This window comes from Nyctereutes procyonoides, unplaced genomic scaffold (assembly GCF_905146905.1).
Source record: "Nyctereutes procyonoides isolate TBG_1078 unplaced genomic scaffold, NYPRO_anot_genome, whole genome shotgun sequence".
Taxonomy (NCBI): domain Eukaryota; kingdom Metazoa; phylum Chordata; class Mammalia; order Carnivora; family Canidae; genus Nyctereutes; species Nyctereutes procyonoides.
Genome location: NW_026575126.1, coordinates 44419726 through 44433419, shown reverse-complemented (window position 1 = coordinate 44433419; position 13694 = coordinate 44419726). Strand labels below are relative to the sequence as shown.

Below are 13694 nucleotides of genomic sequence, written 5' to 3'. Positions count from 1 at the left end.
GATTTTATTTATTTATTCCTGAGAGACACACAGGGAGAGAGAGGCAGCGGGGGAGAAGCAGGCTCCACTCCATGCGGGGCTCGATCCCGAGACCCCGGGATCACGCCCTGAGCTGAAGGCGGGCGCCCAGGTGGAAGCCGCTCCCCCCACCTGCTCTCGTTCCTGCTCCAGGTTCCCTGTGCCCGGTGCCCCGGGCCTTCCGGACTCCGGCTGCAGCGGGCGGGGGGGGACCGTGCGCGCTCGCTCCCCCGCCAGCCCCGCGGCCCGCGCGCGGACACAAAGCTCGGGTCGGGCTGCCCCCGCGCGCCCCGCCCCGCCCCCCCGCCGGCTGTCCGCCCCGCAGCCCCATTGGCCGGGAGCTCGCGGGGGCGTGGCCCAGACCCGACCACGCCCCGACCACGCCCCGACCACGCCCCCAGGCCCCTCCGCCCGCGCAGTCGGCGCCGAGCAGCTGGCGGAGCGAGCGGGTCGCCGCGGGGCGCGGGGCGCGGGTAGGCAGCTTCTCGGGGCGCCCTCGGGGGGGTGGCGGGGTGCGCGCCCCGGGGCGGCGGGAGCCGCCGGGACTGGGCCTCGGCCCCGGGTGCAGGCGGGGGGCTCCGGGCAGGGTCTCTAGGCCGCCGCGGGCCCCTCCCGCGCGGGACCTGGGGCGCCGTGGGGGCGGCGCGCGGGCGGGGGCGCCGTGGGGGCGGCGCGTGCAGGGGGCCTGGGCGGAGCAGCCACTTGCCCCGCGCCCCGCCGGCGACCCCGTCTGCAGGCCCGAAATGCAAGGCTGTTTGGTTTTTCTTTTTCTTGTTTTTTCTTTTTCTTCTCTGGGGCCGGAGGGGATGTGTGTCTGGGGTGCGGGGATCCGCCGAGCCCAGCCAGGGCCCCCGTTCCCGTCGCTGGACGTGCCTCCCTGCCGCATAGGAGCCTCAGTTTCCCCACTTGCACACTCGTGCTGCAACTCCTGTCGCTACGGGGCGAGAGAGAATAAAAGCAGCAGGCTCGCCCAGTCCCGGGAGAAACGTTGGCGGCTGTCGTGGATTTACTTGCCTTTTTTTGGTCTTTCTGTGTCTGCGCCCCCAGCCCTGTCCCCCCCCCCCCCCCCCCCGCCCAGCCCTCGCCGCTCCGAAGCCAGAGGCAACGCGTGAAAACAACCGGTTCAGATCACCCGCCGCCTTTAAACCGTCCGCGGGCTGCCTGAGCCCCAAACTTGTGCACAGGGCTTTCTGTTATCTTCCCCGCCCGCAGCCTCCTTCCTGCCCCTGGGCCTTTGCACCGGCAGGTGCCTCTGCCAGGAATGACCCCTCCCCACCCCCAGGAGGGACCGTTTTCAGACCCCACGCAGCCTCCCCTCGCCCCGGGTCACCACGGAGGGTGGGTTCCCTCGGGGAGGGGAGCCGTGTTTCTTTGTCCCGCAAAGTGACCAAGTCAGGGCTTTTGGTTTGTGTCCCATCAGCAAGGACAGCAATGGCAGGGATTATCCTGGATCGCCCCATGCCGGACAGTTCCACCCTCGGCGCCGGGCCCTTTGTAGCCGGCGCCGTCTGCCTGGCGTCCGGGGGCCTGGGAGCTGCACTACTGTCCTGGGTGACAAATGAGGAAACAGGCGTGCAGCGCGGAGGTCGCTGGCACGGACGGGGTCATGGGGGGAGCGGGAGCCCAGCCCGGGCCTGAAGCCGCCCAAGCCCCGGGGGATGGAGGCAGGGGTGCGCTTAGGGGTGTGTGACCTGGGGGTGATGGGGTGCAGGCCGGCTGCTGGCTCCGGGCGGGCAGGGCAGGGGCTGGTGCTGGGGGACCTTCTCTGTCCGAGGGGCTGATCCTAGCCGGCGGGGGTGGGGGGTGGGGTGCAGGGGGCAGAAGGGGGCGTCCAGAGGCCACGTGGGAGCCCAGAGGTTTCCGGCCTCCACCCGGCACTCCGGGGGGGCTGGGGGGGCACTTCCTGGCTGGGCTCGGCCTCATCTGACCCCCCCCTTGTTGTGCTGCTCCGGACGGTGGCTGGCGCTTGCCCTCCGAGCCCCTCCCCTGCCCCTCCCCGGCCTCCCCTCCGGCCTCTCCTGAACAATGGAGGGGGAGGTGGCCGCCTCGGGTCCCCTCCTGGGGCCTCTCGCTTCCTGGGACCCCGCAGTCCCGTGGCCGTGGCCGCCAGCCCTCCCTTGTGCCAGGCTGGGGCCCAGCTGGGCGGGAGGTGGTGAGGCAGGCAGCGAGTCTCAGCCTCAGTTTACAAAGGAGGAATCCCGGGTGCTCTGGGGTAACTTGGTGACTCATGCAGAGCCTCACTTCTGTGTCCCCCCCCCCATTTTCCTTCCACCCTCTCACTCGGGGTTCCAGCCCCGGCCCTGCCACCCGCTGGCTGTGGACGTGGGCAGGTCGCACCCAGCCCACTCTGGTGCCACTGGGTGTCCGGGGATCAGGGACGGGGACCAGGGCCCAGCAGCAGCTGCTCCCTCCCTCCCTCCCTCCCTCCCTCCCTCCTGGTGGCGGCGCCTTAGAGGCACACAATCCCATTCCCGTCCTTCGGAATCAGATGTGCAGCTTCCCACCATCAGCACAGACTCGAGGGGACACTAAAGTGTGAGTCCCTCTCTGTGCCTTAGTTTCCCCACCTGTAAACCACCTAGGGATGAATCTAGAGTGAATGCCCAGCGTAGAGCCTGACACGGAAGTCGGTGGGTGGTGGGCGCTGGACATCGGGTGAATGAGGAGCGCAGCCTCACTGTTGTCCCCTTTCCCGACTGCGGGGTGGGGGGGGCTCTCCGGCGCCCCGCCACCTCTTGTGTGGGCCCCTTGGGAGCCATCCCCATGTGCCACCAACAGTGGCCTGGCCCTACAGCTGGGAAGTGCCCCCACACGATGCCCAGCCCAGGCTTTCCCCAGCCAGAAACCCACGCAAAGCCCAGACATCCCCAGTTTCCAGCCTAGGCTTGGAGTGGACTGGCCTTGCCAAGCACCCAATGTGATTGAACCCCACTTCTTGTTCCCCTAGCTCCCCCAACCCCCCATCTGCCTGCCCTCCAGGAGAGGTGTGAGAGCTACCCAGAATGGAGCCTTGGGAAGTAAAGGGCAAACTTTTTCTCACTAAAGTGTCAATGACTGAGAACCCTGCCAAGGCTCCCCTCCCTGGGGTAGGCTCCCCTCCCTGGGGTGGGCTCCCCTCCCTGGGGTGGAGACTCCCAGTCTCCTGGCTGGAGACTGATTGCTCCTTGATATGGTTGGTGGGTTCTCAGGGCAGGAGGTGGGGGCTAACGGGGTCCGCAGGGGTGTCCGGAGTCCCCAGATACGTGGGCGGGCTGAGAGGAGGGGTTGGGAGGGCCAGAGCCTGGTGCCTGGCTGGACTCTGAGACCCTGATGGGAGGACCAGTGGCCTGTGGAAAATTTCGCAGGCTATTTTGGGTTGAGGCCCCCACCTCCCCCTCTCCCAGGAGGCCCTGCGGACACACCCCTCCCCCAGGGCAGCAGGGTGGGGGTGGTTTCCTGGCTCCCACACTCTAGACCTGGGTCCCCCTGCCCTGGCCCTGGGCTCCGGGTACAACCTGGGGTGGGAGCTGAGTGAGGGAAGGGAGCCTGCCCCCCGCACCCCCCCAACCCCTGCTCAGAGCCCTGCTTTGGAAATGCAGCTGCTCACCCACGTTCCCTCTCCCCCTTGCTTTTTCTCTGGACTGTTTCCCCAGTTCTGTGCAGCCTCCCCAGGTCCCTGCCGGCTGGGGGAGCCAGGTGACTGGACCCTTCGCGCCTCAGTATTCCCATCAGTGAAGTGGGGTCAAACGAGCGGAGGTGGGTGAGGTGCTGGCTCCAGGACACTGAGCTTGGGGGTGTCCAGCCCAGGCCTGAGCTCCTGAGGGCAGGGGTTTGCTGACTGCGGGTCCGCTTCCTGTGCGCACAGGGCCCACGTGGGACAGGGTGCAGCCATCAGGGGCCTCGGGTGGCCGAGCTGGTGGCCAATCGGGGGGGCCCTGTGTGCCTGTGGGACAGACGCGGCCCCACCTGGCCTCACACAGCCAGTGACAGGCCCACGCGGGGTGGGCGCCGTCTGGGGCACTGGGGACACTGGGGACACTGGGTCCAGGTGGGTTCTGGGCTTCAGGAACCTGTGTTCCCTGGGGGGGGGGCGTGTCCCAGAGGGTGGGCCTTGCCTCCTCGAGTCTGGCCACCTGGGAGAGCAGTTGTTGGGAGTTGGTCTCTTAGGGGTGGGATGGGGGGCCCTCTGTAGGCCCTTCCCCATCTGGGGGGGTGGGGGGCCCTCTCCCCACCTGGGGGTGGTAGGGGGCCCTCTGTAATCCTCTCCCTGTCTGTGGGGTGGGTGGGTGGCCCTCTGCAGGCCCCTCCCCATCTGGGGGGGTGGGAGCCCTCTGTAGCCCTCTCCCGATCTGTGGGGGGGTGGGGGGCCCTCTCCCCATCTGGGGGCTGTTGGGGGCCCTCTGTAGCCCTCTCCCCGATCTGTGGGGGGTGGGGGGCCCTCTGCAGCCCTCCCCATCTGGGGGTGGGGGCCTCTGCCCTCCCTTCGGGGGTGGGGGCCCTCTGTAGCCCTCTCCCTCTGTAGTCTAGTGGGTAGGGTGGGGGGGCCCTCTGCAGGCCTCTCCCTATCTGGGGGGGTGGGGGGCCCTCTGCAGGCCTCTCCCTATCTGGGGGGTGGTAGGGGGCCCTCTGTAACCCTCTCCCTGTCTGTGGGGTGGGTGGGAGTCTGGGGGGGTGGGGGCCCTCTGTAGGCCCCTCCTCATCTGTGGGTAGGGTGGGGGACCCTCTGCAGGCCTCTCCCTATCTGGGGGGGGTGGGGGGCCCTCTGCAGGCCCCTCCCCGCCTGCACAGGGCAGAGGGCGGGGAGGTAGGGGAGGGAGGCAGCAGCTGCGGGGTTGGCTCCGGGTGACAGGCTGCCCCCTCCCCCAGCTGTTTTCCTTACAGCTGGACTCTGCCCCGGCCTCCCCCACACAGAGGCCATTCACGTCTGTCCCCTGCGGCCCCTGGGGGGCGGGGTGGCCCCCGGCCAGGCCTGCCCAGCTGCCCCAGCTGCCCTTCCCTCCCCTCAGATGGGCTGAGGTGTCCCAGGGCCTCCCCGTGTCCCCCCACCCCAGCTGGTGGTGGCCTCCATGCCCCAGTTTCTGGCAGTGCCCGGGGAGCGCGGCGGTCGCCTTCCCCCGCCGGATGCGGAGTGCCCGGTGGCCGCCAGCCGACGCCCCTGGTTCCAATGGGAACCCCGCTGTCCGCCAGCCCCAGGGCTGGACTCAGAGGGACCCTGGGCTGCCCTCAGGTGGCCCAGCCCCGAGGCCGGGGGCTCCTTTGGCACCTCTGAGGGTTGGACGCACTTGGGGATTCAGGGATGCTGGGCTGGAGAGAAGGGAGCCCCCAGTTTGGGCCTGTTCCATTGATTCAGGGGAAGGTGGGCATGGTAAGGGGCATGGGACCGACAGATGGCCAGACGGGCATGGAGACTGCGGGCGCACACGATGCTGATGGTGCCCATGCTGGTGTCCCGTCCCTGGGCCCTGCCACACTGCCGCCTCGCCGGCCCGCAGCCACACCCGGGCCCTTCCGACCCCAGGGTCTTTGCACAGGCTGTGCCCCTCCCTGGAAGAGCCTCCCTGGTTTTGAAACGGTGGATTCTCACCGTTCGGGGCCCAGCGTGTGCCCCACTGGACCAGCCTCTCCTGTCCGTCACCCTCCACCTCTTGTTTCTTACCGGCCCTTTGGGGGACCCGTGACGATTGTATTTATTTACTTATTTGGCTGTTTATTCCCTGGTTCCAGATTCGTGCCGTGTGTCTCGTGCCGTGAGCGGGGCCCGCCACCAGCCACCTGTTGCGGAGTGACCTTACGAGGACAGTTGCTGCTCCGTGTGCCAGGTATAGGCTGAGGGCTTAGCGTGTGTTATGTGGTTTCGGTGTCACGGGTGGCGTGAGGCCAGGCGTGCCCAGCTGCCGAGGATGGCCCGGAGGGTGTGGACGGCCCCAGTGGGGGCCCCCGCGGAACCCCGAGCATCAGAACATTCCAGGACTCTATGACCTGCGCTGCTGGGTCACGCTGGAGGCCTGGCCCCCACCCGCGGCCGGGCTCTTTGTGAGGTGGGGGCTCCCTGGTCCTCCCTGGCCACGGCTGCAGCGGAGAGAAGGGTCGGGAGGTAGCTGTGTCCCTGGCGTTGGAGGGCCCGCGGCCCCTTCTCTTCCTAGCAGGACAGACCCAGGGCCAGACGGGGGAGTGGGGGGCCCCGGGGCAGGGGTGGGGGGTCGCTCCAGGTGACGGAACCGGGTGGCAGACGGCGCTCAGGGTCGTCAGAGCTTCAGGTGGCTTCCAAGAGCAGCTGCAAGGCCGGGTCTGAGAGAGCTGCATCGGTTTTTAAGATTTTATGTATTCATGGGACGCAGAGACATGGGCAGAGGGAGAAGCAGGCTGCGTGCGGGGAGCCTGATGCAGGACTCGATCCCAGGACCCTGGGGTCATGCCCTGAGCCACCTGGGGGTCCCAAACCCCTGTTTTAGATTTGAAAACCCCACGGTCGGCCCAGAACTGGCAGGGCTGCCTGTGGTGCCCCTTGCTCCACGTGGGCCCAGGGTGAGCCCAGGGCTGTCCCCGGGTCCCTGCGTGGGGCTGTCCCTGGGTCCCCACACCCACACGGGCCTGATGGTGAGCCTAGGGCTGTCCCCGGGTCCCTGTGCAGGGCTGAGGGTGAGCCCAGGGCTGGGGTCCCCGCACGGGCCGAGGGTGAGCCCAGGGCTGCCCCCAGGGTCCCCATGTGGGCTGAGGCGCGCACTCACCTCCCCACTTTGCAGGTGGGGAGTTGGTCCCAAAGAGGATAGGGCCTTACGCCGGCCCCCCGGCTCCTGCGCTGGGCCTTTTCCTGGGAGCTGGAGCCAAGGCCCAGCGGGAGCAGCTACCCTGGTGATCACGTGTTCATTGCGGGGCCACGTCCTGCTGTTGGCGAGGCTGCCAGAGCAGGGAGCAGCTGTGGAGCCCCCTGTGCCCCCACCCCCACCTGATGCATGGGGGGGGTCACCCAGAGAACTGGAGTCCCCAGCAGCCGGTGGCGCCCGCCGCCTTGGGTCCCTCAGGCTCACTGTCCTGGTGCAGGCTCGTGGCAGCCCCTGGGCATGGACCTGGGGCCAGTGGCCCCCCGGCTGGGTCCGGGGTTTCTTGGAGGGACCCCGCGAGCCGTTCCCTCTGCCCCCCCTGCACCCCGGCCCTGCACGGGTCAGGTGGTGAGTGGCTGGAGGGTGACTTGGTGGCTGCCGCTCAAGCCTGCCCTGCCTCCCTCCTTCCGCTTCGCGGGTACCAAGAGCCCCGAGCGGGCCAGGGTCTATGCTGTGCGCTGGGGACGTAGAGGGGACAGATGGTGTCCCTGTCACCGGGCAGGCGGGCATTTCCCGGCAGGCCAGTGGCACAGGGGGGTCCACGGTTGCTGCAGGAGCCAGGCCAGCCTGGCGCCTGCACTCCCCAGCCCAGAGCAATGGGTGTCAGGTGGAGGTGTCCCTGAGGCCCTCCTGGCAAGGCGTTAGCCCCTGAGAGCCCCCCGTCTCCCCCTAGGTTAGCCATGTCATCTGAGCCGCCTCCGCCGCCACAGCCCCCCACCCACCAGACTTCAGTCGGGCTACTGGACACCCACCAGGCCCGAGATCGGTCACCATCCCCTCTTCGGGGCAACGTGGTCCCGAGCCCACTGCCCACCCGCCGGACCAGGACCTTCTCAGCGTGAGTCTCGAGCTAGCGTGGGAGAACTTCCTGAGATGGGTCAGCTGACCAGAGCCAGAGCCATTGTGTCTGGCCACCGCTGTGCCTCAGTGGTCCCATCTGTCGCACGGGGAGACAGGTTGGGTGGAAGGAGCGATGGTGAGATTGGGAAGGCACCCTGTAAACTCTGCGGGGCACTGCCCCGGGCCCTTGAGCCTGCCCCAGGCCGCGGTAGTGACACACAGGAAACCAGTGGGATCTTAAATTGTTGGGTTTTAACCATACACAAGCCTCTTCCTTTGTGGGACCTTAACTTCCTGACCTGCAAAATGGGGACAGTAGCAGGTTGGCCGTAGAGCTGCAGAGGACGTGCACGATGCCTGGCGGATCCAGATCTCGGGCCCTAGGAGCAGTTAATTAACGACTAATCCTCTGAGGGATGCTCAGAGAGCTTTTGGTCTAACCCCCTGTCCAGATGGAAAAACAGGCCTGAGAAAATTTGCCAGGGTCATCAGGATCACTTGTATTAGAGTTTGTGTGAATGGCTCCCAGAGTTGTGCAGTGCACAACCTGCATGGCTGTACATTGTGGCCTTGGCTATGGGCTGGGGCACAGCTTTTTGGGGGAGTGTTCAGGGATGAGCTGGGTGGGCCCCAGAAAAGAGGGTGGCTGTTTTGGAGGGCTGGTGGTGGTCCCCCCATCTCACTCTGCCCATCTCTGTCAGGACGGTGCGGGCTTCTCAAGGTCCTGTCTACAAAGGAGTCTGCAAATGCTTCTGTCGCTCCAAGGGCCACGGTTTCATTACCCCGGCCGATGGCGGCCCCGACATCTTCCTGCACATTTCCGAGTGAGTCAGGGGTGGTTTGGGTGACTTGGGGCAGGTGCTGCCTAGGCCCCGAGGAGGCAGGGGGAGGGCGGGACTTGGTGGGCGCTGCATGTGAGGGTGTGGGACTGCGTGTGTAGGGATGCTGTGCGTGCAGGCATAGGTGCACAGGTGCTGGGGGACGCTGTGCGTGCAGGCGTAGGCGCACAGGTGCTGGGGGAGGCTGTGCGTGCAGGCGTAGGTGCACAGGTGCTGGGGGGTAGAGAGAGCGAGCTGGAGAGAGCGTGGAGAACCCCTGGGTGGGTGGGGTGGGGGGGCGCCCCTGGGAGCTGCGTTTGACCTGGGGTCTGGTCTGCTCACCTGGGGGACTGCTTGGTGAGGCCGGGGGCTGTGCGACCCCTGTGCTCCAGGAAGGAAGTGTGGAGCTGGACCGTCCCCTGGCGCTGGCTCCCTGACGCCCTTCCTTCCTGTGTGGAAACCCTTGGGAGGCCCAGGGTGGGGCCCGCACATCCGAGGCCTCGGGGCTGGAAGGCGGCCAGCAGCCTGTGCCTCAGTCCCGCCCTCAGATGTGTGGGGCCTAATCTGGCACCCCCTTACCCCTGCCCCTTTTTTGGCCTCTCGCACCCCCCCCCCACCTCCCCCGAGCTTTCATTTCAGTCCGTGGCAGCCTGAGCCCTACCCCACGCAGCAGGCCAGGCAATACGTACAAGCCACATTTTTGCAGACAGGGGACTGTCACAGGTGTACGTTGGGATGGGCGAATGAGCCCTTCCAGAGCCCCCCCGGCCCCCCCCCCCCCCGTGTTCTTACACATCGGGCACTGCACCAGCCCTTCTACGGTGCACACTCGAGGAAGGTGCCAACACGGTGCATTTGCTGTGTGTACGAGCGCTTGTGTGGATGTACTTGTGTCTTTCCAGAAAGAATGCGTAGTGGTTTACAAGAATGTGCACGGTGCACTGCGCAAAAATGGGTTAGTAGGGAAAACGCGGGGGTGGGGAGCCAATCAGAGGTGGAGATTCGGGGATGTCTGGTTCCACTGCCGGAAGTGGGCAGCAGGTGTATCCCTGAGCTCCCTGGGGACCAAAGGGGAGCACCATTTGCTATGTGACTCTTCATCCAGACAGACCAGTTCCAAGAGCTAAGGGGGGTTTCCTCGTGGAGGGGCCCTGGGTGGGGGGAGCAGCCTGATGGGCACCACATGGCCTTGGGCGAGATGGTGGCTCGTGCCTGTAGAAAGTTCGGGAATCTCCCTGGACCCTTCGTGGACCTAGCTGTAAGCACAGAGGGACCTCCCTGCAGGCTTGCTGAGTATCCGGGGGATGGGGGGGCAGAGGTGCACGCATCTGGGTTTCCGGGGGCTCCTGGGACCGGGGTGGGTGTGCCGCAGGTGCTCAGGAAACTGACCGTGCCAGCTCTCACCTGTGATGTGATGGCCTTCTCGTCTTCCTCTCTGGCCCGGACAGGCTCTCTGTCCCCAGGCCCATGGTGCCTACATTTGACGGAGACTGTGAGCACCTGCGTAGGCTTAGCCTGCTCTCCGCCTCAGTGTCAGGGAGGCCAGGGGTGACGTCCAGAGGTGACGTCCAGAGGTGACATCCAGGGATGACGTCGGGGAGGCCAGGGGTGATGTCCAGGGGTGATGTGAGGGAGGCCAGGGGTGAAGTCCAGGGGTGATGGGGGAGGCCAGGGGTGACATCCAGGGGTGATGTCGCCACTGAAATATGGTGGCTCCCTCTGGTGGCAGGGCAGGGGGCAGGGTTCCCCTGGAAGGGTGGCCCTCTGCCCCGCAGGGGCGGGGATCCTGGGTGTGGCATGCGGGGCCTTTCTGCCTGCTGAGTGCTGTCTCCCCACCCCTGCAGCGTGGAAGGGGAGTACGTCCCCGTGGAAGGCGATGAGGTCACCTATAAGATGTGCTCCATCCCTCCCAAGAATGAGAAGCTGCAGGCCGTCGAGGTGGTCATCACCCATCTAGCCCCGGGCACCAAGCACGAGACCTGGTCCGGCCATGTCGTCAGCTCCTAGGGGATGCCGGAAGCGCCCCTTTCTCCTGGCCTTGCCGGAGACAGGGGGGAGGAGGAGGCAGGACCAAACTGGAGATGCCGACCTGCTATTTGAGATGGGGCTTCAAAAGGGGGAACACGGTCCCTTTCAAGTATCTCCTGGAGGAAGGGGCGGGGGGGGGGCAGGCCCGGGGGTGCTCTCGGCCACCAGCACAGCCTCTGACCATGACGACAGCCTCTCACCATCTGAAAAGCATTAAAAGCATGGAAAACGGAGGGGCGACCGCTGGTGGCTGAGTGGAGGGTCCCACCCCAGCCCAGGGGGTGGGGTCAGGCAGTGCTTCCCCAGCCCACAGAGTCCTCTGCGCCCCTGGACTGGAGACTGAGAATCCCCGGGTCCAGTCCATCCCCAGGGGGGGCTGACAGGGGCCCTGCCCGTTTCCCGGGAGACTTTCTTACCCATGGGTCCGCCCTCCTGGTCCCTCTCCTTGGCCCTGCCCCAGGCTCTCCTGATGCTCCTTTACTGCTTCCAGGGGAGCTGGCTCCTTGGGGCCAGGGAGCGGGAGGTGGGGGAGGGGTGCTTTGGTGCCTTTGCAAGTGGAAGCGTCACTACTGGGCATCTGGGGAAAAGTTTCTCTCCACGCCCTGAACCTTCCCCCTGGCCATGCCGCCTTGCTCAGCTGCTTCCTCTCCTAGAAGCTGGTCTCCCTCCGCCCTCTGGAGGAGTGGTCATCACTCGGGAGGATTTCACATCCTGGTCTTTTAGGTGGTGGGTGCGAGAAGGGGGAGGGTCTCTCTTTAAAATCAGACCTTTGTCCAGATTCATCCAGAAGGGAGTCAGCAGCTTGCTTCTGGGCAGGGCTGTTCCTCTCAAAAGTTGGAGGAGAAATGCCCCTTCCGTGATGGGGTTTTCTTGAAAACTGGTGTTAAGAAGTGCTTGGAATTTTTTTTCTTTCCTTTTTCCATAACTAAGGCTCTCAGCCAGAGCCAGCCCTGTGTGCACTCCGATGCCGACATTTCAAACCTTTGTAGATATTTCTCCCAAATCACATCCTTAGGAGTTTCTTTGTGGTGGTTTGGTGTTAGTTGTGATTTAAAAATAGAAATAGCTGGGTAATAATCTTTTGAAATATGTGTAGTCCAGAATCCACTTGTCAGCTTTAAAGCTGGCTTCGGGGCAGACGGGGATGTTGCACGCGGGGGCAGGCCAGGGGATGGCGGGAGGTGGTAAGGTCCTCATCAGGTGTCCCAGCTGTGGACTGGTCTTTCGGTCTGGGAACGGCATCCCTTGGAAAGGGTTGGAGGGTAGAACTAGTTTGCTGACTAGTGAGTTTTAAAAAAATACACAGATGAGTGTGTTGTGCAGTGAAGCAAGTAGTTGGTCAGCTTCCTCCTGGCCTCTCGTGCCCCTGCCCTCTTCTGGGCCCCTGGAGGTCTCCGTGGCCTGGTCCTGGCCTTGGCACACAGTTGGGGCTCTGCGAGACCCCTCCCTGCTCCAACACAAGAGTCTCCATTTACAGAAGCTCCTCGAGGCTCTGGGAGGACGTCTGATGTTGGTGACAGAGAGCTGGGAATGGCATCCAGGATTCCATGCACATCTTTCCTCCCACCAGCTGCCCTTTTCTCAATAAAGTGTGTTTTGTGCAAGGCTGTGTTGTTTGTGAAGGTCGAGGCTGACCGTGGCTTCAAGCCAGCAGGTAAGGGCGTCTCCCTGAACGGGGGCGGACACAGGCACAGTCATCTCTGTGTCATTCTGCTCCACGGGCTGGTTTTTTTGGGTGGTGAATAAGCGAGTGGGATCATCCCTTTCCCCTTAATCATCATTCTCAGGCATTGGGCAGCTTAGCTGTAGGGTCCGGCTTCGTGATGACAAAGTGCTACTTACTCTGGCAGTTGTGGACGGATGCCCCATCTGCACTGGAACGTGCAGAGCCTGAACGGTGAGGGCGAAGGCCAGGGTGGGCCAGAGAAGGCCAGAGAAGGGCAGTTTGGCAGCAGGAGGTCTGGGTGTCCAGGAGCGCAGCGGGGAGGTGCAGGGCAGGGCTGCTCTGGGTCAGGCTGGGAACGTTCCCCCACAGCCAGTGTCTCCCAACCCAGGGTAGATCATTTCTGGGGGTGCAGAGGTGAGTATTTTCACTGCAGTGCTGATTTTCAAGGCGTATTAGGAAAAATTACAACCGGGCCCTTGAACCTGTTTAGGGAGAAGGTGAAGTGGGCATTTCTTCAGGGCGAGGGGATTTGTCGAAGGCAGTGCCCAGACCCGCAGGTGTGGGAATCCAGCTCCAGTGAAGAGTGAAGGGTGGGGCAGCTGTGGGAGGGAGCCTGGGGGCTTGGCTGCCCACCTCAAGTGGCCTGATGGGGCCAAGGTCAAGGAGCTGGGGGGGAGGTGGGGAGAAAGCCCTGGGAGAGGAAGTGATTCAAGGCCACCTCTGCCTCACCCAAACCCGCCCCACTGTCCTCTGGAGGAGACACCTGGCAGTGTCCAGATCCTGAGTCACTCCCTTTCCTCCCTCTCCCCTCCTTCCGGAGAGCAGGAGGGACTCCCTGGGGGCTTCTCCCTCTAGGAGCCTGGCGGGGGGGGGGGGGGGGGGGGGGCAGGGCCGTTCAGGGCCAACCTCTGCTCTCTTGCTCAACGCTTAGCTACTGTGTTGAAACTGCTCGTGGCATCTGTGCTGCCAGGGGAGCAGGGGAGCAGAAGCCGAGGGACTGGCTTCCCCTCCACCCCCCAGCCATCCTGGGGGTTGGTGCTGTTAGTGCCAGTCTGGCTGGAGGGAGCCCGCTCAGGTTACCTGTGAGGTGGGGGCAGAGGAGCCAACGGGCCGGGATGAACCCGTCCTGAGTCCTTCAGAGTCACGAGCTGGTCAGCTACAGAGCCGGGATCTGTGCCCCCAGAACCAGTGCGTGTGGGGCTGCAGAGCCTGGCTAAGGGGAGGCCCTGGGCGAGGGTTAGGTTAGACCCGAGGAGAGAAGGAACAGGCAGGTGGCTGGGGAAGCCGAGGCCAGGACGAGGCCAGGACGCAGGAACGGGGGGCAGGTGGCGGCAGGTTGAAGAAATTCTGGCAGCATGGAGGGCGGCCCCAGGGATGGTGAGGGGCCCCGGGGGTTGGCCGCTGAGTGTCTGCAGGCAGCCACCGTGGAAACCCGGGGAGGGATGGGCCCAGCTGGGCCACCTCGGGCACCTGCGTGGGGCAGCCCAGGCAGGGCCATCTCCAGTTACAAAGCTTAGGGCAAGT

The 13694-nt window shown here is 65.1% G+C and overlaps 1 protein-coding gene across 2 annotated transcripts; it reads left to right on the top strand.

Annotated features, from left to right (window-relative positions):
• Positions 1–410: 410 nt before the first annotated feature.
• Positions 411–12108, top strand: CARHSP1 (calcium regulated heat stable protein 1). Of its 2 annotated transcripts, none has more exons than XM_055341282.1 (5): positions 411–491; positions 5722–5816; positions 7492–7656; positions 8360–8482; positions 10321–12108. In XM_055341282.1, the coding sequence occupies exons 3-5, from the start codon at positions 7499–7501 to the stop codon at positions 10481–10483; spliced, it is 444 nt and encodes a 147-aa protein (XP_055197257.1). In that variant the 5' UTR covers positions 411–491; positions 5722–5816; positions 7492–7498; the 3' UTR covers positions 10484–12108. The 2 variants fall into 2 exon arrangements, with proteins under 2 accessions (XP_055197257.1, XP_055197258.1); XM_055341283.1 differs by lacking the exon at positions 411–491 and adding an exon at positions 3661–3753.
• The last annotated feature ends 1586 nt before the right edge of the window (positions 12109–13694 follow it).

What these genes read in the sequence shown, in the direction of transcription:
- CARHSP1 (XM_055341282.1), top strand. Translation starts at nt 7,499, where the DNA reads ATGTCATCTGAGCCGCCTCCGCCGCCACAGCCCCCCACCCACCAGACT. An exon ending in CGGACCAGGACCTTCTCAGC is followed by an intron (nt 7,657 to 8,359) that starts GTGAGTCTCGAG and finishes CATCTCTGTCAG; the next exon opens with GACGGTGCGGGCTTCTCAAG. An exon ending in ATCTTCCTGCACATTTCCGA is followed by an intron (nt 8,483 to 10,320) that starts GTGAGTCAGGGG and finishes CCACCCCTGCAG; the next exon opens with CGTGGAAGGGGAGTACGTCC.